At 39.1% G+C, this 25,847-nt stretch overlaps 1 protein-coding gene across 1 annotated transcript; it reads left to right on the top strand.

Moving 5' to 3' along the window:
• Positions 1 to 1,732: 1,732 nt before the first annotated feature.
• On the top strand, positions 1,733 to 25,847 carry GGH (gamma-glutamyl hydrolase). Its single transcript, NM_001260712.1, is given in 9 exon segments — positions 1,733 to 1,892; positions 4,780 to 4,894; positions 10,301 to 10,351; positions 13,595 to 13,679; positions 14,590 to 14,728; positions 16,688 to 16,794; positions 16,877 to 16,967; positions 23,270 to 23,407; positions 25,500 to 25,847. Coding segments are annotated over 9 exon segments (957 nt in total). The 5' UTR covers positions 1,733 to 1,783; the 3' UTR covers positions 25,622 to 25,847.

Here is a 25,847-nt window from a genome sequence, read left to right as displayed (position 1 = left end):
GTATGTATGTTATGAACATTGTTTAAAGACCTTTGCTGCAGAACACTTTGGTATGCAGTGGGTCAAACATCAGTTCCCAAGATAGTTTTGCTTCAAGTTGGTGTCACTCTTGCCACGAAACAGGTTGTTTTTCTGCACAGTCTAATGGATGTGACATATTATCTTGTCTTAACTTGCATTTTTCGGATGACTACAGAAAGTTTGGCTTGTTGTTCACATTTTTTCCATTTTTCTAGTGTGTCATTGTTCTTATTACCTCTTTGCATATTTTAGAAATACTTTATATTTTATAACTACGTTTTCCAAGTTTGTGCTTTAACTTTAATTTTCTTAGTTATTAGTCAATTTTTAATTAACTTTTTTTAATGTTTTTTGAAACTTCCGACCGCCAAAGTTGTGAACACATATTTCTATATTTTCTTATCAAAGTATAATATTTTGCCTTTCATATTTACATATTCACTTCACCTGGAGTTTATTTTTGTGTGTAATGCCAGGTAAAAAATTTTTCCTACGTGGATATCAATTATTTTGGCACCACAAGTTCATATTTACAAGGCTACTTGTCTATTTAATCATGCTCAAAACCAGCTCGACCCTTTCATGTCTTTCATCACATCCTTTATTGCTTACCTCTCACCACGCCCTTCTACAGTAGCATTATTTCCTTGTTAAACCAGACCATTCACTGCATTTACTCTTCTTGCAATATGCTAAAACTGTTCCTATTGTCTCTGAGTCATGTTTTCTGCCTTTTTTCCTTACTAAATTTAAACCTCTTGTGAAAAAGACATTGTCCAATTTATGTTTTCACCTTTAATACCGAGTATTGATGTAGTAGGTTTTCAAATATTCTTGTTTTATTCTGAATTTAAGTTGGCCCTTATAGATGGGAAATTTCACCTAGTACGAGCTATATATATCCATATATTTAGGAACAATCACAACAGTTTTAATGAATAGGAACCAGTCATCTTTTCTGCCCTGGTGGATAGGCTACTTAGTGGTCGTCGGTGGATGGCGCTGACCGCGGTTGATCAAAGGAACTGACCCCGTTTGCAGGCGTGGCCTGGGCGTGCTCGCTTCGCAGTAGAAGCTGGGAGTTGGGCCAGTTCTGAGCCTAGTGATGCGCCTGTGTATGTGTTCACATCGCCGTCCAGTCTTCTTCACTTCCTACAGATGCCGGGACCCCCAAAACAGCAAGATGTGGACATTCACATTCGAAGACACAGGCTGTCCGTACAGCGAACGTTGTCACCATTCCCAGACATAGGGCCCCGACCTTCAAGTAGGCGGTGCGGTTGGCGCGCAGTTCTCAGGGGCCTTCTAGAATCTCCCGCCAGCCTCCCCGCTGCCTGGTTACCACACGCTGCCAGGGACACCCAACCTCCCCTCTCGAGGGCCCGGGTTGGCCGGCCCAGCCTTGTAGGGCTGATTGAAGGCCACATCGACATAACAGTTGAAAGGGAAGAACGCGGACACCACCCAGTACCCGCCCCAGGCGTTTCCAGAGTCTCCGGTTAGGTGACCCGTGGGGGTCGCGGTCGCGGACCGGGGACAGAGCAACGGGGCGGGCGCGCAGCGAGGGCCGCAGTCCCAGAGCCGCCCACCGCCGCCCCACGGCCGCCTAGCGCGCGCCGGGACTGCATTTCCCATAGGCCCGCGCTGCGGAGCACCGCCCACCCGAGCCCCACGCGAGTGCGCGGCCGCGAGGTGTCCCCGCCGCAGCCCCAGCCCGCCGGCCCGCAGAGCTTTTGAAAGGCGGCGGGAGGTGGCGAGCGCCATGGCGAGCCCGGGCCGCCTACTGTGCGTGCTGGGCCTGCTACTCTGCGGGGCGGCGAGCCTCCGGCTGTCCAGACCCCACGGTGACACCGCCAAGAAGCCCATCATCGGTAAGGAAGCTGTGCGGAGCCGCAGCATATGGGGAGGGGCTGGGTGTCGGCGCTGGGCGCCTCCCGCCGCCGCGCTCCAGCTGTCGCGTCCTGCCGGGGAAAAACCCCAGATGTGCTTGGCTTTTGGTGCAAGAAGGACCCCGGGCTGGGTACCATTTGGATCGTACTGAAATGTATCTAGCTGAAGTGTCTCGTTCATTCCTTTAGACTCATATGGCTCTTAAAGATGGGAGGGAGGAGGGTGCACCGTGAAGAATCCTGCGGATTTTCTTTTTTTTGTACACAGCTAGGAATTTATACTAAAATAAAACATTTCTTTTTCGCACATAGTTGGGAATTTTTTACTCATTTACATCTACACGTGCGTGCATTACATTTGTCAAAATGTCTCAGGTTGAGGGCGTATTTAAAATACCAGTGCATTGTAATATAAAATCAAGAAATTAAGGTATAATTTGGATTTTGTCATGTTCAGTAGCAGAGGACAACAGTGGCTAATATCCTAATGTAGGTTCTATTTGATATTAAAATGCAGTACACAATTTTTCGTTTCCAACATATTTGTGTTTTAAAGAGATAGTAAAATCAGTCTGTGTTACCAAAACACACATTTGAGACAGGCCCAAGGAAGGCTACCTGGGAGATATCATCCTGGGGTTAAAATTTGCCCAAATAAATTTGTGTGGAATTAAGATTAGTTTTATTTTGGCTGTAGGATTATGCCTTTCATACTATTTTTTTTTTCTATGAAGATTATCACTGTATTCTGTAACTAAACAGAAATTAGATGAATGTTTTTTCATATAGGTAGTGCCCAATTTTCAAATGGATGGCTTACTAATATTTGGAACTTATTTCATAGCTGTTTAACATGGTGATTTGATTCTCCACGAACTAACTCAAGCTGTAATTAATGTAACAGGTTGCATATTGTGTGTCCAGAGGAGAGAAAAAAAGCAGAGGGGATTGTTTTCCCTTTCCTAGAATCAGGGGTAGCCCTGTGTCAAATATTTAAAAAAGGGACTTTGCTTTTGGTCACTGAGATCAGCACAGAATCGTTAACCGAGTACCGACTATGTACACAGTCTTGCTCTAGGAAGTGCAAAGGATTAAAAGATGACAAGGAAGCTACAAAAGTTATCAGATGGCCTTAAATTATTGGTGAAATTTTGGTCACATTTTGAGGGAGAGGGAGAACAGCTTGAGCTCTTTTCCTAGGGATGGGAAAAGTGAGTATGCTGGGCCCAGGGGAAGGGGAGATGTTGGTGGAACTCACTTTGATGTACTTCTCTTTCTGGTAACCCTTGTGCTCCCATGATGCCCCATGTCACCTTTGTGGTACCTCACTCCATGTACCCTGTACCACTCCATTTCCTATGACATTCCTAGTTCTTTGTTCCCTAGTCAAACTTTGTATTCCTTAGTAAAGATGATTTTACCTACCAATAAGGACAAAAAGTCTTACGGAACAAATTTTGTCGTTTGATATGTTACCGGAATACCTGATGAATGCCAATTGTAAGAAGCTGGAAATACAAAAGTGAGTAATACAGACAACAGCTCTTCCTATCAGGTGGCCTACAGAGACACTGAAAGTGTTCCAAATGCTGAAGTGCTGAATAGTAGTAGGCACAGGTACTCACCCGACAGACGTGTTTTGATGTGTGCTGGTTGCTGTACTGTGCTGGGGCTGGGTTTCACTGGTAAAAGGAGGCCAGAGAGATGGGTGGGGCAGAGCACACAGGGTCTTACAGAGTTTATTAAAGTTTAGGGACCCACTGAGGTAGTTAAACAAGGTGGTGACACCTGCTTGCTGATCTGTCTGTTCCTGATCTCCTTTCCTATTGCTTTCTGCCTTCACTCACCTGGCTCTAGTAACATGGATTCCTTGCAATGTGACAGGCACCTTCCTGACTCCTGGCTGTTTCTCTTGCCATTCCTTTTTCCTGGATTCCTCTTTTCCCAGATATGTGAATATGGTTTACTCTGTCACCTCTCTGGAGTCCTGGCTCAAATGTCATGTTTTACCTTCTCAAGGAGGACTTGCCTGGCCACCATATTGAAGACACTGTCCTTTCCTCCACAGATGGGATCTCCTTCCCCACCTTCTTTCTCTCCTTAGTGCCTACGACCAGCCACTCTATATATTATGCCTTTTTATCTTGTTTATTGTTTGGCCTCTCTCCCCTCCCTGATACATATTTGATTTAATACACACAGGGTAGGGGTTTTTGTTTGGTTCTCTCATATTCATGCGTCCCCAGCACCTAGTTTGTTGCCTGGCATGAGGTATGATTCAACAGTATATATTGAATGACTGTAGGAATAGGAATGGTGATGTGATCCGATTTGCTTCTACGCGGGGAGCTGCTTGGAGCTTGAGGGATTTCTTAAGAAAAGATGTAAGAAGACCTTCTAAGAGTCTATTATCATAGTGCAGTGGGGAGAGGAGAGATATTGATAGTTTGGGCTAAAGTAATGTTGGAGAGGTGTGGATGGAAGATGTTTTCACTCCTTTGCTTCATTGTCAGGGAATCAGTGTGTCTGTGAGTATGTGTGGGAAAGGAGCGACAGTCTTGTAGATTTAAGGATCTGTATTCTTTAGATGGATTCTAGGTCTACAGTTGTGTGAAGGCTGCATGTGCTACTGTAGTCCTTCTTTGGGGGCTTATTTGGCTTCCCTGATGTGGTGAGAGATGGATCTACTTGAAACCAAGATTAGCCTCCTCTGCTTCTTTCCCACAGCCTGTGGGGGGACTTGGAGGAGAAACTTCCTATTTAATTCTGTGAATTGAAATAATAAAATATGATATTTTTGCTGTGATAGATTTCAGTTTCTGAGCAAGAAGAAATTTGCTTGAAACTAAACTTTTTTTTTTGTTATTAGGAATATTAATGCAAAAATGCCGCAATAAAGTCATGAAAAACTATGGAAGATACTATATTGCTGCATCCTATGTAAAGTATTTGGAGTCTGCAGGTGCAAGAGTTGTACCAGTAAGGTATGGTTCAGTGTTTTTTTAAATTTTACTCTGTAAAGAAATTGCTGCATATGGCCGGGTGCGGTGCCTCATGCCTATAATCCCAGCAATTCGGGAGGCCGAGGCGGGTGGACTACCTGAGGTCAGGAGTTCGAGACCAGCCTGGCCAACCTGGTGAAACCCTGTCTCTACTAAAAATACAACAATTAGCTGAATGCAGTGGTGCACATCTGTAATTCCAGCTACTGGGGAGGCTGAGGAAGGAGAATCGCTTGAACCAGGGAGGTGGAGGTTGCAGTGAGTTGAGATTGTACCACTGCACTCCAGTTTGAGCAACAGAGCAAGACTCCGTCTCAAAAAAATAATAATTACTGCATAATATCTCTAAAATTAGTGCTTTCTCTTTATGATTACATCGTTTAAATGCAGTAACATTGAACCTGATTTTTGCCACAAACATGTTGCTTAGAGTCTCTCATTGAATTGTTCAGTGTGGGAAGCTGTGTGTTACCTGTAACGTCATTAGAGGTACTGTATGTCATATGCATTAGCATCAAGAATGAAATGATAGTTTCCTTTACCCCAGAAAAGGTGGTCCTCACAGATACTATGAAGGTAATGGAGTAAAAGAATCTAAAATTTATGCAAACTCAGAGTGGGAAAGGGTGGTTGTGGGGGTGTGAGATAAAAAATTACATATTTGGTACACTGTACATTACTTGGGTGACTGGTGCATTGAAATCTCAGACTTCACCACTATACAATTAATCCATGTAACCAAAAACCAATTTTACCCTAAAGGCCATTGAAAAAAAATTTTTTTTAAAAATCTACAGTTTAACCAGCTTTATTTTATAATATTAGGATAAGAGAACACTTAGGGAATGAAGGAGGTTTTTAGAAAATGACTTTTAAAATACCTTCACACTCTACTTTAAAAGTTTGTAAATTACTAATGCATTAGAGTTGCTTCAGTGTAGATTATAGGTATTGCAGTTTTAAAGGCACTACATTATTTTTGTGATAAAATGTTCCTATAAGAATGAGATGATTCATCGCATATTTTCATTTAGAACTGAATTCTTCCCATATTTTTCATTTGGAAGGAGCTAACAACCAGAATCTTATATGTATTTATAATATCTTGTCAGCTAAAATTAATGTATTTTATAATCTTCCAGCACCCTCATCTAATCCATTTTGAGTGATTTCACACACAAAACACTATTTATTCTATACAGCCTGTTTCTGTAAATAATTTCTCATCAAAAATTATAACAAAAGTACTGTTCAAATATACTACTACTAATAAAGCCAATATTACAATTTAGAGAATTGTACCACAAAATGGCTTTAGGTTTAGATTTATGAGAATTGTTTTCTCGTATGATCTTTTACATTTAAATTAAGTTTCTACACCAAGATTACCATTTGCTTTTGATATTAGTCTTTCATATTTTAGTAGCATACCTAATTTTACAAATGACATTTTATTTGAAACCCATGTAACATCAGAGTTTTAGAGCTGGGTAAGAGGCTCTAGAGAGTCTTCAGAACAGTGTTTCCAAGTTTTCATCAAGGAAGCTTTTAAATGCAGACTGTTCTAGGATGTTAGCACTGACCATGTGCATGGGAGATAGGAGAGACAAAAGGCAGAACAGCCATAAAAAAGAATGAAATCACATCCTTTGCTGTGATGTGGATGCAGCTGGAGGCCTAAGTGAATTAATGCAGAAACAGAAAACCAAATGCCGTATGTTTTCACTTATAAGTGGGAGCTAAACATTAGGTACACATGGACACAAGGATGGCAGCAATAGATACTGAAGGCTACTAGAGGAGGAGGGGGATAAGGGCTGAAAACTTACCTGTTGGATACTGGACTCACTACCTGGGTGACAGGATCTTTTGTACCCCAAGCCTCAGCATCACACAGTATACCCATGTAACAAATCTGCACACATACCCTCTGAATCTAAAATAAAAGTTGAAATTATACAAAATAAATGAAGTAAAATCATAAATGAAAGAGGAGACATTACAACTAATGCTACAGAAATAAAAAGGTTCATAAAGACTACTTACAAGAAACTGTATGCCAACAACATGTGTAACCTAGAAGAAATGAATAAATTGCTAGAAACACACAGTCTACAAAGACTGAATCATAAAGAAACAGGAAACAAACCTGTCACTGGTGAAGAGATTGAAATGGTAATCAGTAGCCTCTCAACACAGAAAAGCCCAAGACCAGCTGGCTTCACTGGTGAATTCTACCAAACATCTAAAGCAGAATTAATACCAGCCCTTCTCACACTCATCCAAACAATTGAAGACAGTACAATTCCAAGAATGAACCCCAATGTAAACTAGGATTTGGGCAATTATGATGTGTCACTGTGTTTTTATCAACAGTTAAAATGTACCACCCAAGATGTTAATGGAGGAAGCTATGCATCTTTTGGGGCAAGGGTTGTATAGGAAATCCTTAACCTTCCCTTAATTTTGCTGTGAACCTGAAATTACTCTAAAAAATAAAGTCTTTAAAAAAATAAAACAAAATGCCTTAAGGCAGGTAGACCAGTTTAGAGGTAGTTGCAGTAGGCTAGGTGTGAAGTGTTGAGGGCTTGGCTTAGACCGGTGGTGTGGGAATGATAGGTAAGTGTTGTTTAAAAAAAAAATCACCAATATATGATGACTAATAAAAGGGCACAGGGAAGAAAAAATAGATAAGGATGATGGAAGTTTTGAAATCATGGGAGTTTTGAAACTGAATGACTTTGCCGAATATTGATATTTATGAGAGATGCTGAGAACGTGACTGTCAGCATATAGGTTAATTTCCAGCTTGGGTTCTCAGAGTTCATTTAAGGTATATTGTTGGAATCATGAGATCCTGTAGAAACAGTGTAATACATAGGGGCTAAGTTCACAGACTAGCCTGCAAAGGATTATCTGATGCAAAATAAGACTGAAATGATCATGATGATGTTAGGTTCATTTCTGAATTTTGGATGCTAGGAGTCAACTTCTGTGGTTTAGAAGTGAAAAGGAAGAGATGGGAGACCTGGGAAGCATTCTGAAATAGGTCAAGAAATTTGTCTTTGGTTTCCTTCTGCCTTCTTCCTGCCACCTTCTCTCTCAGGTGCTTGGTGCTCTCAGGTTGTCATAAATTCCCAGTGTGGGACTAGTGGAAAACAGAATGTCCTGCTTCCTCAGAGGTAGCATACAACAGCCCATGGGCTGCAGCTTTTGGTTTAAAAATGTGTGTTGTTCACACCGCGTTTTAAAACACAAATCAGGCTGGGCACGGTGGCTCAGGTCTATTATCCCAGGAATTTGGGAGGCCGAGGTGGGAAGATCACTTACACTCATGAGTTTGAGACCAGCTTGGGCAACATGGAAAAACCCCTATTTATAAAAAAATTTTTAAAAAGCCGGGAGTGGTGGCGTGCACCTATTGGCCCAGCTATTCAGGAGGCTGAGGTGGGAAAATCACTTGAACCCAGGAGGTGGAGGTTGCAGTGAGCTGAGATGGCGCTACTGCACTCCAGCCTGGGTGACAGAGCCGGACCTTTCTCAAAAAAAAAACCCAAAGACCACAAATCAGACTTTATAAGAGTCTGAATTTTTGGTTTTTTTGAAGACAGTTATTTGGATTGGGTTTTAAATGGGGCAAACACTCCCCATTGGCAACAGTGCTTTGCCATCCTTTTCATGCTGCTAAAACTGTGTCATTTGCCATCATCACCAGGCTTAAGCCATTTCCTTATAGTTAAGGAGAGAATAAACTGTTTCTCATACCTTGTTGAAAGGGTCTTTTGTTTCAGGAAATGTCTGACAATGTGCAACTTACAGTTATATTCTCTGCCAGGGCCCTTAGGCACCAGAGTTGTGACATGGCACACTCCTTCCCCTGTGACAATTAAGCCTCTTAATAGTGATAAGTGGGGACCAAAACTATAGTCATGGACAATGTGGGAGCCATTTATTTAGAATTAATGAAATGACTGAAACTAGCTTGCACTGCTAGCTGGCAGGAGTCCTTGGAGTGCAGCTGTGTGATCTAAATCCATTTTGGTCCCTGATGGTAGTGGTTGCCCATTCTGGTTTAAATATCCATGGGGAGAATTCTGGGTCCTGACTGGTTGGTTCCTTTTTATTGCCACAATCTGGGGAGATTAGATTGGCAGAATACTGGGTACATGTAGATTCATATTTCACCTCCCTGTCACTTCCCAAGGCAGGGCTACCTGTCAGTATTTCTCCACTTAAGACCATGGTAAGCACCATTCTGGTATTACCCATTGCTTTTGTGGCCCTCTGCCAGGAAGAGATTACTATGAACTTGTGAAAGACAGACCTGGACTTGCAAAGCTTGTTTGGACTTGAGAGTAGATCCCAAAGTTGTTTGCTGGCAAAACACAGCCTGTGTTCTGGATATCACAGGTGTCTAGTTAATAATCGGTGTGAGGGATCTCACCTCCCCCAAAAACTTCTTTGAGGGCAGAAATGGACTAGTTGACATCTAGTCATAAGTCTACTTCCTTTAGGGCAGGTTGAGAGGACAGGTACCATTTATTCTCTCGCAGAAACCAAAGTCTGCTAAATGTGGGAGAGTTCTTGCAAGGATTTCACCAACTTGGTGCTCTCTTCCCTTATTGTTGCATTTTATTGAACTTTTGGGAGAGCAAATGTCTTACTGTGACTTAGTAAATGTTGTCGCCGTATGTCACAGATTAATCCCATCTTTTTTTTCTGGAGAAAGGGAATAAAGTCACCAATAATATGGCAATTGTTAGGAGGCCCTTAAGGGGTGTTTGATCAAGGGTCTTCCAGAGTAATTACCTGGGCGTTTAGGCTGTTCTACAGTCATCTCTCTGTAGTCTGTCAATTCAGACTAGATCTGAACCATCCTGACTTTGAAATGCAGAGTAGTCCCTAGACTCTTGCAACTAGTTTGTTGAGGTAAGATGAAGCAGAGACTTGACATTTATTTATATATTTTTTTCATCTGCCAGAGCTGCCTGTAGTTAAATAGGAATGATAAATAAAGTTACTTAAAGGAGTCTTTACATAAAACTACTGACTATTCTTACATTTCTTTTTGTAGTTTTTGGTTAGTAGAGAAATTACTGGTGCCTAAATCTCACAGTCTTTAATGTTTTGCATACTAAAACATACTTCACAATATTAAATTACGTTAGATCACAGAAAAGCATATTTACTTGTCTGATTAGCAAAACAAGGATAGAATTATGTGGCTTTCAAGTGGTTTGCAAAAATGCCTCTAGGAAAGTAGATAATATTGTCTAGTAATTAAAAATTAGTTTTTATTTGGCTTTTTAAAAGTAATGTGGTGACTTCGTTTAGAGGTTTACTTGTAAGTTTCACAAATATAACAATAACTGTTTTTATTGTTTTCAGGCTGGATCTTACAGAGAAAGACTATGAAATACTTTTCAAATCTATTAATGGGTAAGTTGGCAGCATTGGTTTGATGCGGTATATGAGTGGTCTACATATATGTCTGCTTTTGTGAAGGAAATCATACAAATATTATACATGTTTCTTTGTAACTATCTTAGAGTGGTATAGTATTTTCTGAGTTCTTTTATAGGATATATTTTCTTGGGAGATGCAAAAGTTCTTCAAAAGAGGAAGAGGCAGGTTAGAAAATGTATAATTGTTACATAGTAGACACATAATTTTTTTAAACGTGTGACTTAATCTTTGTTCTTTTAATGCTTGTCTTAAATGTTTGAAGCTACCTTGAATGGCATGGCATACTGCTTGCATATGGAGTTTATAAGTCCAAAGTCTGAGGATGTTGATTTTTTTTTTTTTTTCGGGTATATTGGAAAAAACTGTTCTGTTCTCTGGTTTCACCACAAAAGATATGTTAGCTCACAGAACAAGACTTCTAATCATATGAAAAAAAAATGTCCACCATTACTCTTAATTTTAGGAAAGAAGGCTAATTACAGCAGTCAAAAACATTTAATTACCAAGTTGGCAGAGATCAGAAAATTTGCTTATACTCTATAGGGCCTGTGAGGAAACAGGCATGCCCATACTTTATTAGAGGAAATGTAAATCATGTAGTCTATTTTGGGATAATGTTGCAATACCTATTGAAATTAGAAGTACATACACCCTTTGACCTGGGAACTTGAGGAGGAATTTTATTTTATAAGTATATTCCACATTGCATGAAGACTTAGACTCAAATATATGCATTGTATTAGTAGTATTGTCTGACTGTCACCCAGTAGTCCATCAGGTGAGAATTGGTGAAATAAAACAGACTATGTACATTTAATAGAATACTATGCAGGAATTAAAAAATGAGGTTATCTGTAGATGCTGACTTGGATCACCATTGTCCCCCATGTGAAAAAGGCAAGGCATGTGATGGTGTGTATAGCATACACCCCGTTTGCTTTTTGTTAAAAGTCAGAGTGAAGAGATATGCGTATTTCTACAAATCAACACAGCAGATTTTAATGGCAGTCATTTCTGATTGAGAATAGGGTGGGAGGAAGTATTTTACTGTAAAACGTTTTTTAAAAAGAGCTTTATTATTTTTACTTCTAAAACCATGTTAATTTATTGTTTCTTTTAAAAAGCCATGTTTACAAACACCGCATGTTCTCAGTCATAGGTGGGAACTGAACAATGAGATCACTTGGACTCGGGAAGGGGAACATCACACACTGGGGCCTATTATGGGGAGGGGGGAGGGGGGAGGGGGGAGGGATTGCATTGGGAGTTATACCTGATATAAATGACGAGTTGATGGGTGCTGATGAGTTGATGGGTGCAGCACACCAACATGGCACAAGTATACATATGTAACAAACCTGCACGTTGTACACATGTACCCTAGAACTTAAAGTATAATAATTTTAAAAAAAAAAGCCATGTTTAGAAAATTATTTGCTTTCAGTTCAGTTTGGTTCAGTAAATATTTACTGTAAAATCATTTCAATTTAGTAAAACATTTACAATGCCCAGTATGTGCTGTGTGCAAGGTACTTTGGCATGGACAAAGATCATTAAGTCTAGGCTAGAATGTAATAGTAGAACCTCAAAAATAGACCTTTTGAATCACTTCATTTTCTTCCCACCCTCTCCCCAATTGCATTCCTGTTTGGAGAGGAATCTGAAATCAAGTAGCAGTGTAGACAGTAATACATACTTTTGGGAGCTAGCCTGTCCATTTGATCAGTATGTCTTCATGCAAACCACCAAAATGAGTCCATTTTCTATCTTCCTCACTTGCTTTCTGCATTGCCACTAATTCTTGCTCCTGTAGGCCCCCTTTCTCTCTCATGTAGTCACTGAAAGCTGCACTCCAAAGTGGGTTAAATTGGGGGCCTTATTTATATCTCGGAGTGTCACCAGAAAATGAGCTGTATTCTAATGTGACTTCAAAAGCACCTTTATTGAGTCACTATTATGCATTGGACCCCATAGTATTTTGCAGGGGGAATAACAGAGATGAAAAGACAGAGCCATGCCTTAAGGAGTTTGTCCTATAGGAGGGACAGTCAGGTTTTGCTGCATGAAAGGACTTTGGGGTTAGACATACCATATTTGATCAGAGGCAGCTTTTTAAATACTAAGTTAATGTCTGTAAGCTGGAGACCTGGGATGCAAAACATAAAAATTAAAAAATACTGAGTTAATGGAAAGAGAGAACGCTAATGAGTCCTCCCTAAGCCACTTTTAATTGTGGGATTTTCTGCTTGGGTTTGTGGTAGATATTCTCCCACACAGATGCTTATATGTTTTCTACCAGACTGTGATCTTTCTAACAGCAAAACCACTCATGTTTGTCTCTCTAGGCAAGTCCTGAGTCTAGCTCGTGGAAGAAACAGAATATATTTCTTGAATAACAACAATCTCACAAGTGATATTTCACATGCCTCAAACTTGTATTTAAATATTTTCAAAATTTTAATATGTTTAATACCATTTTTCTTACCTCTTTTGAATATCCTTGGTTCTTTCAAGACGTTGCTATAAATTATAAATTTAAAAGTTTAATTTTAAAAGTTGATATAAAAACATGAAAATAGTTTTCTATATTTCACCTTTATAAGTGTGTAAAAGAATATCAAATATTTTTGATTGCCTCCTTTTCCTAGACTTTTTGTAGGATCGTAATTATGTTTCTTGAAAAAAATGTTCTAATACCATGTGTATTTCTGAAGAGACTCAGGGTGATAAGAATTAAGTTCTTGTAGAAATTTAATTCCAGCTTAAATATCTTTTTTATGACCAGCTTGTTCTTTATAGTTAAATTATTTGTGAGCTAAGTCCTACCCACCTGCAATTGATTTGGCATGACAGATCACCTTCTTTTAAACCTGGCTAAACCTGGAATTTTGTCCGTCTTTGATATCTAGCTCTGTGTACTCTTGCCCCTCCCCTACTTATTTACTTTTAATTTTCCCACACTCTATTTCATCAAATAAACTTTTTGAAGAGGTTTTTGGAAAATATTCTCTAAAGTGTTGTTAACTGCTGTAGTTTCTGAATGGCTGGGATTGTAAATATTTTATAATTTCTTTTTTGTTTTTCTAATTTTCTTCAAGGATCTTATTGCATATGTAATAAGAAAAATTGTTTTAAAATAAAAAGATTGTTTTCTGTGTGTGTATGGGTCAGGGGTGGCAAAATACACCCTATCTGATTTATGTGACGTTGTTTCAGAATCCTTTTCCCTGGAGGAAGTGTTGACCTGAGGCGCTCAGATTATGCTAAAGTGGCCAAAATATTTTACGACTTGTCCATACAGGTAATTATCAGTTATTGCTTGTTATTCCAGATGGATTTTTGTAAGTTTTGTAAGTTTTAGTGAGAGTAGTTCTTGTTTTAAGCAGATGGTAATGTTCCCTTCAAAATTACCCTTAGCCTCATCATACCTTTTAACCTTGAGGCACCTGTTCTTGGCTGCGCCCAAATAAAAGTGTTTTCCATGTGCTTCATCTAATCCTGGGCTTCCAGAGACCCTTCAGAGCCCTGCTGACTGGTCCTCTCTTGATGCTTGTTAATGTGAACCATGTCCTCATGTGGTGTAGACATTCTGATGTCTCTCTCTGTCCTCTTATTTTATTTTTTTGCGGCATTGTTTTTATGTTATTAATTCTCACTTCTTGAAATCTGTTCTTCTTCCCAACTCATTCAATCCTATTTGAACTTTCTTCACAGTTACCGTAGACTCCATGTTCATTTACCAAGCAGAGCTTCTGAGCCTCTGACTTCTCCTTTGTAATGGTCACAGTGGGACTGCCTTTCTACCATAGCTCACACCCTTACTGTTTCTCTCCTCAACTATTAACAGTGATTTTTAAATTAATCTTGCTAGCCCTAGTATCTTACCAATCCCCGCTTAAATATTTCCCTAAATAAGTGTTTTTAGCCTTTGAAATACTTGTTTCAAACTTTTAATAGCTAAGGTCAGTAATCTGTAGGCTTTTATAGTCTTTGGGTCAAGATATACTGTGTGTCCACAGCTCATGTTTTCCAGCCTGTGTGGGAGCTCGGTCTGAAGAGAGAGTAAGTGATAGCCTACTTATGGATCCTGGAGAATGCTTCAGAAATCCATGTGTAACTCAGGTGCCTGTTTGGTAATGACAAAAGATATGGCTAATTTTTATTTTGAAAAGTTTGAATAAACTTAGTTTTCTCTTTTTCTACTTGCAAAGAGTTTTCACGATGGAGACTATTTTCCTGTGTGGGGCACATGCCTTGGATTTGAAGAGCTTTCACTACTGATTAGTGGAGAGTTCTTATTAACTGTCACAAATACTGTTGACGTGGCAATGCCGCTGAACTTCACTGGAGGTAAGAGTACTCTTTCAACCCTCTAAAAAAAATATTTGCTGGGCAGGATTAGTAAGTAGCAAATATGAAAGTAAAAGTGCTTATTTTTATTTTCTTTTTAGCCTTTTCCCTGAAGAAAAAAATGCTTACAACATTAGCATTTAATTTATTTACATAGGTTGAAGATGTGAATTACCATCCTTATACTCATTGATGAGGATGACTTAAGGAATTGTGAATTTTAATAACTCATTGCTTCTAGTGATATCAGGACTGTGTGTGATGAAGAACTCTGAAATGGAATCTGGTTTTGAGTCCTAGTTTTCTCACTTTGACCTTGAGGAATCATTTTTACCCCTGAGGTTCAGTGTCCTCATTTGCAAAAGGGTCTAACGCTTAGGGGTTTTTTGTGTGTGAGAATTAAATAAGTTTTTTTTTTTTTTTTTTTTTTTAAGACAGAGTCTGTCACTCTGGAGCGCAGTGACGCAATCTTGGCTCACAGCAACCTCCACCTCCAGGGTTCAAGGGATTCTCCTGCCTCAGCCTCCTGAGTGGCTGGGACTACAGGCGCCCCACCACACCTGGCTGAATTTTGTGTTTTTAGTAGAGACAAGGTTTCACCATGTTGGCCAGGCTGGTCTCAAACTCCTGACCTCTGGTGATCCGCCCACCTTGGCCTCCCAAAGTGCTGGGATTAGAGGATCCACCGGGAAGCGCTGTATTTACTCAGCAACCAGGAACTCCAGTGAGTTTTGGTGTCTAGAGTTTTTACTGGAATGTTGTTATGAAATAATTGATTGAATCATTGCCTATGTGACTGAACTCAAATCTCCAGCCCCTCTTTCATACTTGGAGATTGATTGGGCTGGCTCGAAGTTTCAACTTTCTGATCATGAAGTTAGTGTTTCTAATGATTAGTCTTCATCCTGAAATATTTGAGGGACCCACCTTGAATTACCACATTAGCATAACAAAAATACTTTTATCACTCCAGGAATTCTAAGGGTTTTAGAAGCTTCCTGTCAGGAACCCAGGACGAAGACCAGAAAGATTCTTAATGATACCACTCTGTATAAGTAGATAATGATTGTTGTTGGTTACTTGATCTCTGAATGCTTAGAATTGAAGCCACCAGCTATTTCTGTTCTCTTGAGGATTTTGCAAGGAAAGTAGCAGTCATACTTAAAACCTATAGAATGCTTTATGCTTTTGAAAGCTCTTTCTTCCATTGTCTCACTTAATAATTGCAAAAACCCAGTGGGAAGTACATGTATTAGGTCAGAGTACTTTGGTTCTGTTGCCAGAACCCAGTTTATACAGAAAAGGAATGTTTCAGGGAGCTGCGATTTTCATGGAAGTCTCTAGCAAGAATAAGGGGCCTGGTTTGCAACAGCTGGCACTATCACCTTGAAAACGTCAGTTTCTTTTTTTCAAAATCTGTTTGTTGGTGTTTGAGTCTGTGCAGCACCTTCAGTGTTGACCACTAAGATATATTGCTTTTTGATCTGTTTACTGAGTCAAAATTTCTTGGCTTGGTTCGTGTTCTTTTCTACATTGTTTTTATTTTTATTTGTTTGTCCCAGATACTTCTGAAAATATGTTGAAAGTTTTGGATCCTTTCCTGGGCAAATACGTACACCCATGGAAAGTTTTAACTGTTTTTCAGAATAGTCTGTGGAAATCTAGTTAAGATTCCCTGCCTGTTCTATAGCTTGCCAATACTCATATCAGAAGAATTTTACTTATTCATGTTAAAATTCTAGAAGAAAATTACTTATATCTGGAGCATATTTGAGTTTATGTTAAACACATTTTGTAACTTGATTGGAATACTTCTATGGAAATGATGCGTTTTGCTTATCATTTAGTCATCTTGATTATATCTTCATAATGGCTTCTCTTTGGGTGCAGATAAGTGATTTCAGTGGATTTTATTTTTTGTGTGTTTAAATTATTTCTCTTGTACTTAAATTATTTCAGGTCAATTACACAGCAGAATGTTCCAGAATTTTCCTACTGAGTTGTTGCTGTCGTTAGCAGTAGAACCTCTGACTGCCAATTTCCATAAGTGGAGCCTCTCCATGAAGGTATCACACTAATTACACAATGAAATTAATATGTTTAGAATAACTGCAGAAGTAATCATTTTGTTTTGTTTTCGTATTCTAGAATTTTACGATGAATGAAAAGTTAAAGAAGTTTTTCAGTGTCTTAACTACAAATACAGATGGCGAGATTGAGTTTATTTCATCAATGGAAGGTATATCACTATAGCATGTACACTTTATTTCATTTATTTTATATTTTTGAGTTTTGATTTTGTATGTCTTAAAATCATGTTACTTTGGGGCCTGAAGATGGATGTTAGGGCATTTTCGGAGACAGGAGACGTGTTTTGTCCGTGTTTCAAATTAATTGCAGTTTTCCTGGGTATTTTCCTGAATGAAGTGGTGAAGAAGAAACGTAAAAGAATAAAGGGGGTGGAGATGAAGAAAGAAATGAAGAAAATGACTTCTGTTTCTGGCAATATTGCAGATTAAATAACTTGATAGACTTTCCTCCAGCCAACAACAAAATAAATGTGGGTGATAATAGAAAAACATAGTAAATACGCTGATGAATTGGCAAACAAATAAAGATACTCAGGTTCAAAATTTTAAGAGTTGAATGGAATATTTAAACCAGTGTTGTTATTGAATCAGGAGAACTTGAGACAGTCAGGACCCTCTACATGGAGCAGGACTTGGAAGGCTATACCTGCAATGTCAGGCTGAACTCAAAATACAGCTGGAATCCGCCCTACAAAATGGCAAGGAGAATAGCCCATCCTGAGCCTTGGGGCTAAGGGAGTGGGGTGGGGGTCAGTGAATAAAGCCTTGAATGTTTATAATGATGGGCTGTTCTCCTAGTGTGGCCAGCATTATACTAACTGGGAAGTTGGACAAATCTTAAGTAATTTTGTTCAGGGTTGTCTCAGACTGGTAATGCCCTCACATGTGACGCTGAAGCAAATGTAAATAATTATTTTGAGAGGACCAGAGGTTCATCCCAGGCTTCACGGAATTTCCATATATGAAGTTTGAAGGAAAATGAACACTTCACAGCCAAAATACTACTAATGTACAAGCAAGCAAAGTACTGTGAATGAGAACTTGCAGAGATAACAGATGTGGAAGCAGACCTGCATAAATGTTAGATATTAGTATTATGAGATAAAGTATAATATATTTTAAGTTTTAAAGAAAGAAATAAGAATGCTTGCAAATATAGGCATGAAACAGTCAGATTTGAAAATAACCAAATTCAGCTATTAGAAATTATAGTTGAGGCTAGGTGTGGTGGCTCACACCTGTAATCCCAGCACTTTGAGAGGCCGAGGCGGATCACCTGAGGTCAGAAGTTCAAGACCAGCCTGGCCAACGTGGTGAAATCCCATCTCTACTAAAAATACAAAAAAAAAAAAAAAAAGCCGAGCATAGTGGCACGTGCCTGTAGTCCCCTACTTGGAGGTTGCAGTGAGTCGAGACTATGCCACTGCACTCCAGCCTGGATGACAGAGCGAGACTCTGTTTCCAAAAAAAAAAGAAGAAATTGTAATTGAAATAAAACCCTCAGTAGACATGTTAATCAGAAGGTTAGACACAGTTGAGGAGAAATTAATGAACTAGAATAGAAGATAGATGTGAAGGAAACATTCAGAATCCAACATAGCCAGACATGTAAATGTAAATGCCAAATGTGTCAGAAGAAAGGTTGGAATCTGGAGGGTAAAGTGATTTCTTACATACCTAACCAGAACTCTTGAAGGAATGGGAAAAAGTAGGGCAGAGACAGACTCTTTTTTCTGTGTTTAAAAAAAAAAAATTCAGGTGGATAAAAGACCTAAGGAGAAAGGCACACTACAATAAGGTTTTAGAAAAAGTAAAGGAGAATTGTCTTTATGATCTTGTTTAAGGGAAGGAGTTTTGAAGACAAAATATAAACAAACCATAAAGGAAAAGATTGATGAATTCAATCAAATGAGGAAGTTGTGTTCATAAAAGGAAACAAATTACACAAGAAAAAAAGGGGAGGTATTTGTAATGCATATAACTGACAAAAGTTGTGCGTCTAGCTTACATACAGTAAAGCTATGTAATTTAAGAAGAAAAGATAACTTATGAAAAATGGATATGAGGGCTGGGCATGGTAGCTCACGCCTGTAATCCCAGAACTTTCAGAGACCAAGGCGGCAGATCGCTTGAGGTCAGGAGTTTGAGACCAGCGTGATCAACCTAGTGAAACTGCGTCTCTACTAAAAATACAAAAATTAGCCAGGCGTGGTGGCACACACTTGTAATCCCAGCTACTTGGGAGGCTGAGGCAGGAGAATTCCTTGAACCTAGCGGGCGGAGGTTTCAGTAAGCTGAGATTGCACCACTGCACTCCAGCCTGGGCGACAGAGTGAGACTCAGCCTCAAAAAAAAAAAAAAGAAACAAAAAAGGATATGATATTTGAATAGATACCATACCAGAGAAACTTGTCCACTTATGGCTTGGTGAGATAAGTTGCTCAGTGTAATTACAGGGAATTAATTCATGATCAGGGAATGCAAATGGAAACCAAAGTAAAAACCATTTTATACCCATCAGATTGGCAAAATTAAGAAGCCTGCTGATAACTAGTGTTACCCAGGATGTGGCACAGCAGGTGCTTTCATGCACTTATGATTGGAAAACATTTTGGCATTTCTTAGTAAAATCAAACATTTTCCAGTTTTGTTACCTGGCAGTTTTATTTATTGGTTAAAAAATACCTTAATTAAATAATTTCATGTATGTAGAAATGTACGTGACATTATGTTCATACCAGCAAAAAAATGGGAAACCACTCAAAAGTCCAATAGTGCAAAGGATAAGTAATACTACATAGCTATTAAAATCAGTGAGCACACTGGCGTGTACCACTGAATGAATTATGAAGACAATTTTGAGTTGAAGCAAGTCCCAAGGGAATACATGCTGTATATTTTCATTTATATGATGATTAAAATTTGGCAAAAAAGAAACAATGTATTGTTTGGTGCTAAATTTAAGGCAAGGATGGGGTGATGAATAAATATGAGAGCTGAAGGGGTGGGAAGGACAGTAGAAGGGCTTTGGAAGTATTGGTCATGTTTCCTCCTCCCAATCCAGCAGACCTCACTACATCAGCATTAACCACCTGCTACCTGGATTGCTGCAGCAGCAGCCTCCTAAGGCTTCCACAAACCCATCTTCTTCCAGCCACCCATTCGTGGTCTGCTGAAGTACCAGTCTGATAGCATTGCCTGAACAAAACTCCTCAGTGGCTCCTCTGCATGGGAGGATGAAGTCTAGATTTATGAGCTCACTTCCTCCACGCCCTCTCTCTGCCTTCACCTCTAGCTTGTACCCTGCTAGAGTAGCATGACCCTGCTACACACAGCCCTTCCACAGAGCCATGCTTCTTGGCTCTGCGCTCCTCATGTGCTTTCCTCTTTTCTGAAAAGCTCCCGCTTTCCCCTATCTGTTTCTCCTGATGAACTCTTAGCCATCTTGAAAAACCCAGGCCACTTGTCATCCCTAGAGGCCTTCTCTACCATCATTCCTCTTCTCTACAACCTTGGTGCTTTGTGCTATGTGGGAATGTTTCCTAAGAGCATGTATTTGCTCTTGTTCTACCATCCCTCTAGATGAAGAGCTCTTTGAGATCAGGAACTGTATCTTACTCTCCTTTGTGTTTCCAGGGCTTTATGTAAACCTCATAGATGTTGAATGAATGCCTACTTATTTAAATGATAGAATATTGGGTTAGAAGTTAGGGAATCAGGTTCCATGTTGGTTCTGCTTTTGACTATGCCATACCAGGCTCATTTGAAAATTTTCTCCCACCTCCAAAATAGGAACACTTGAGATGCTTTATTATTTGCATATTTTCTTTCCACTCTTGATACTTTTGTCTAAATCAGTGAGGCAGGGTATGATTCCTCATATTCAGGAAACTGCACTGGTCTTTTAGTAATGCAGTTTACTAAAGAAGAGTAAATCTCACTTGTTACTGAATGTCGGTGACTTCAAAAAGTTTATGGGAAAAATTGAATTAAAATATAAAAATAAAAACTATAAACTTTGTTTCTCAAGCTCTATCAAGTTTAAGACGTTTTTGCCCATGATGATACCAGCCTTTTAGTTCATCCCTAAAGAACTGAGGGTCCTGTGAATTGAACCATGTCAAATGCAGTCTTTTTTACATTCTTAACAGAAATGAGTGCCCTTTAAAGACTTTTTAAGATTAGGAAACAAGAATAAGTCAGAAGGAGCCAAATCAGGACCATAAGGTCCTAATGGTTTCTCATCAAAATGCTCACTAAATAGCCCTTGTTGGATGAAAGGAATGAGCAGGAACAATGTCATGCTGGAGAAGGACTCTGGAGAAGCTTCCTTGGGCGTTTTTCTCCTAAAGCTTTGGCTGACTTTCTGAAAACACATAAAAAGCAAATGTTACTGTTCTTTGGTTCTCCAGAAAATCAACAAGCAAAATGCCTTGGAGCATCCAAAAAAACATTATGACCTTTGCCCTTGACCAGTTCACTTTGGCTTTGACTGGACCATGTCCATCTCTTGGCAGCCATTACTTTGATTGTGTTTTCAGGTTCATACTGGTAAAGCCGTGTTTTATCTGCAGTGGCAGTTCTTCAAAGTAATGCTCTAGGGTCTTGATCCAACCTGTTAAAATGTCCATTGAAAGTTCTCCTCTTGTGTGCAGCTGATCTGTGTGCAGTGGTTTTGGCACCCATCGAGTGGGAAGTTTGCTCAACTCTGGTTTTTCAGTCAGGGTTGTGTAAGCTGTCCCAATTGAGATGTCTGTGGTATTGGCTATTCTGCTGTTTATTGTCGATCTTCTTCAATATTTTCCTGGCAAATTGATGTGAATAGTCTGCCTGGAGGGCTTCAACATTGTGTCATTCCGTCTTAAAATGAGTTATCCATTGGGAAACTGCTGACTTCCTTGGGTCATTATCTCCATAAATTTTTCATAAAGTGTTAGTGATTTCACCATTCTTTCATCCAAGCTTCACCATAAATTTGCTATTTTTTCTGTCTTCAATTTTAGCAAAATTCATATTGCTGTTACAGGGGTTCTTTTAAAAGTGATGTCTTATCCTTCTTAGTGCCTCATACTCGATCCTGTTCATACAAGTTACTTCAAGTTCATTTTGGTGCGAAAAAGTTGAAACCCTTGCATAATTTTTTTTCGTAATACACATTTTCCATGAGCTTTTTGAAGACTTCTTATATATATGTTATGTATGTCTCTCTTTCTCTTTCTGTCTCTGATTCTATTGGATGTAAATCCTTTTTATGATTTAAGATATTTTTTGTCCTCAATAGTGCTTCATGCATTGGAAAATTTACTAGAAGATCTGCCTTTCAGTTAACTATACGTCACAGTTAATTTGCTAGTCCCCCAGCCTGTGGGCCTCTTGCCGGTAGCTTCACAGGTAGTCCCAGAATAGAGAGGAAGAAATGGTAGTGTCACACGGAAGTAGGGGAGGCAGGGAGCTGAGTGCCTGGAATTGCATGAGGCGGGTGTTTCCTCTCGTGAATATCCACAAAGCTGGGATAAAATGTTTCCCTTCTGTGGCCTGCTCTCTAGTCAGAAAGCTTACTGGGATGAGAATGGACAGTGCTCTTACCCCTAGATGTCTCTTCTTTCATTAATTGTCTTCATTCCTCCAAGTACTTTCTGATGGTGGTCATGGTTACAATTCCAAAGCAAAAAATAATAGAGGGGAGATTTTTATTTTTTTCAAATCAAAATGAGGGAAAGGCACATCTGAAAAAGAGATGAATATGTGTATTTTTCTGAAGGTAACTATTACAGATATTCACATTTTTTTGAATTGTGGAATTGTTCATGCTTATGTAAAAGTAGAGAGAGTAATATGAACCCTGGGTGTCTGTCTCAGTTAGCGTCGACGATTGTCAATAGCTCTGTGTCCCTTCTTGTTTTATGTCTGCTTTTAAACTTCTAAAAAATATTTTAAAAATGTATACCACAAAGTCATCAGTCATTCCATAGACTGAGAGAGAGAGACACAGTTTAGGCTGGGACAAACTGGCTTGTGTGAAAGGACACCAGAAGTGCTGCCATACTTCATTCTCATATGAATAAGTCGTTATGGGAGGACAGGAAAGCATGTTATGAGACGGGGGAGAAAGAGACCAACTGTGGAAGAAGCTTATATCACCAATAAAATGTGCATCTGACTTTTGGACGGGGATACATTCCTCCGCTCAGCTGCTACTTTGCTATGAATATCTCGAAAAGCAAATCGCTCCACAAATTGTAAAAGGTTTGCTAATCAGTGAAATACATTACTGGGAATTTTCACAGTGAGTGTGAATGGAAATTATTTTGTGTCTCAGAGAATATGTACAATTTTACCTTGTCTGCTATTGTGAGTTTATAACATGTTTTACATAAGACATAAACCAATTTCATTATAAGTAACATCTTAAACCATTCTTAGTACTTACTAATTTATGTTCTTCTTACAGGATATAAATATCCAATATATGGTGTCCAGTGGCATCCAGAGAAAGCACCTTATGAGTGGAAGAATTTGGATGGCATTTCCCATGCGCCTAATGCTGTGAAAACTGCATTTTATTTAGCAGAGTTTTTTGTTAATGAAGGTAATATGAGGGTGTATAATTTTGTCATTTTGGGGTAGTTTTGAAGAAAATTGCCCTCATCTGAACTTTTACCTACCTTTTTGCTCTATAAATGTTTTGGAAGTTCTACAGGTTTAACTTTAATGAATAATACAAATGGTAAGTAATGTGAAAGCCCTGAAATTGAGATGTTAGGTATTCTAATAAAACCAGGACAGTTATTTCAATTAACAGTATCATACATGCTTCAGTGGGCAGAATTCTTGAACAACAGCATGAATAATGTTGAGAGTTTTTTCTTTCTTTCTTTTTCTTTGTTTTTGTTTTGTTTTGTTTTGACAGAATCTTGCTCTGTTGCCCAGGCTGAAATGCAGTGATGTGATCATAGCTTATTGCAGCCTCGAACTCCTGGGCTCAGGGGATCCTCCTGCCTCAGCATCCTGAGTTGCTGGGACTACAGGTGCACACTACCATGCCGAGCTCTTTCTTCTCGGATACTTTTCATTTAGATTCTTCCATATTACTCTCCATTTTTTAGAATAATGCTTTAATTATAACCATCTCTGAGAATTAGGTGTTACTTTTCCAAGACAGTGATAGAAATTGAATGTATACCACCAGTTGGTGATTTTAAGGCTACCTGTCTGTAGGCATTGGCATAGTGGAGAAAGCAGATAAACTCTGCCTGCTTTTTGGTGATGAAAACCTAGACATATTCATGCTGTGTTATGTTTGTGGTAAACCAAGAATTTGGTTGTAAACGCTCATTTCTTAGTTAAGCATTTTAGGTACAATAAGTCCTATGATTTAAGCAGAACTGTGTATAGCAGGTCCTTGAACAACATTGTTTACTTTGAAGCTGTTTCATTATAACATGGATGGAAAATGGTTTTGTTATACATTGTTTTGCTTAAAAGTAGTACAAGAACCTATCAATGATGTTAAGTGAGACTGTAAGACAGAGGTACAGAAACAACTTGTAAAGGATAGAGATCACTTTGGTGAGGTATAGCCATTTAAAGACTTCAATGAACTTTGTTGTCATTCCATCTCCAAGCTTGCCCTAAGTTTTTATCAACTCTCCTGCCATTGCTGGGAAGTTAAGTACTTCCTACTGAGTTTACTCTGCTTTAGAATTATGCAAAGCTGAGTGGATGGTTTTATGACAAAAACTGCAAATTAAAAAAAAAAAGTATCCCATATACAGTATTAGTCCAAAGGAACGTTTTCATGTGTGCGTGGAGTGAATGAGGGCAGCAGTGGCAGTGCCGCATTTGCTGCAGTAGTAGTCACGTGGCATTTAGTCTATGTGGTCTTTATCTTCCAACATTCTTCTTTCTAAAAATGCTGTAAGAGCCTGTATTTCCTTTGACTTTGGGAGCTTTAGGAGCTCTCACCTCCTCACATTTCAGCTTTATCATGCCAAACTTCTCACTGAGCCTCCTGGTTTTTCGTAATTCTGCCTTACCTGTGAAAATGTCTCACTTCTCCGTCTGCCTCAGCTTCGCCAGTTTCTCCATCCTTTTTACTCTTGTAGCATCCAGTGATGATACGCCATAAAAACATTTTTATCATGTGATTCTGTGTGGTTACGAGGCTGAACTTCTTGAGTGTTAGGATCTGTTCTGTTTATATTTCCATCCCCAGGCTGTGTATCAAGTCTTGTGTACACATAGCCACTTGGTAAGTATTTGAATGAGTTGCTGAGTGAGCACCACGTGGGATATGCTGCAGGGCAAATGCAGCACAGCTGCTGTGTCCGTGGGCGACTGTGCCATAAATCGGGCACTGCTTTATTTGGGGAAATGTTGTAAAGCATTTCCCTCCCTCCCTCCTCCTCCTCCTCCTCCTCCTCCTCCTCCTCCTCTTCCTCCTCCTCCTTCTTCTTCCCCCTCCCCCTCCCCCTTCTCCTCCTCCTCCTCCTTGAAAGCAAGTTTATTAGAGAAGTAAAGAAAAAAAAGATGGCTGCTCTATAGGCAGAGCAGTCGCATTTCTCTTCTTGTTGATATTTTCCCACTTAATAATGCTGATTGCAGGAAGAAATGTTATAAAATGGTCTCTTGAAGATTTTATCATCTAATATTTTTAAAAATTAACTTTTTTTTTCTTCCAGCTCGGAAAAACAACCATCATTTTCAATCTGAATCTGAAGAGGAGAAAGCACTGATTTATCAGTTCAGTCCTGTTTATACTGGAAATATTTCTTCATTTCAGCAATGTTATATATTTGATTGAGAGTCTTCAATTTGTTGACAGGGCAAATTTGAATAATTCCATGATTAAACTGTTAGAATAACTTGCTACTCATGGCAAGATTAGAAAGTCACAGATTCTTTTCTATAATGTGACTGGCTCTGATTCTTCATTCAGTATAGGACTATTTATATAATATTTGATAATTAGTGAGACATAAATAATCACAGTGTTTTCATGGAAAAGCCTTCTTATAGCTGAAGATTGG

The sequence above is a fragment of the Macaca mulatta genome, chromosome 8, assembly GCF_049350105.2.
Source record: "Macaca mulatta isolate MMU2019108-1 chromosome 8, T2T-MMU8v2.0, whole genome shotgun sequence".
Taxonomy (NCBI): Eukaryota; Metazoa; Chordata; class Mammalia; order Primates; family Cercopithecidae; genus Macaca; species Macaca mulatta.
Note: the sequence above shows the minus strand (reverse complement) of the source record. Positions and strands in the feature narration are given on the sequence as shown.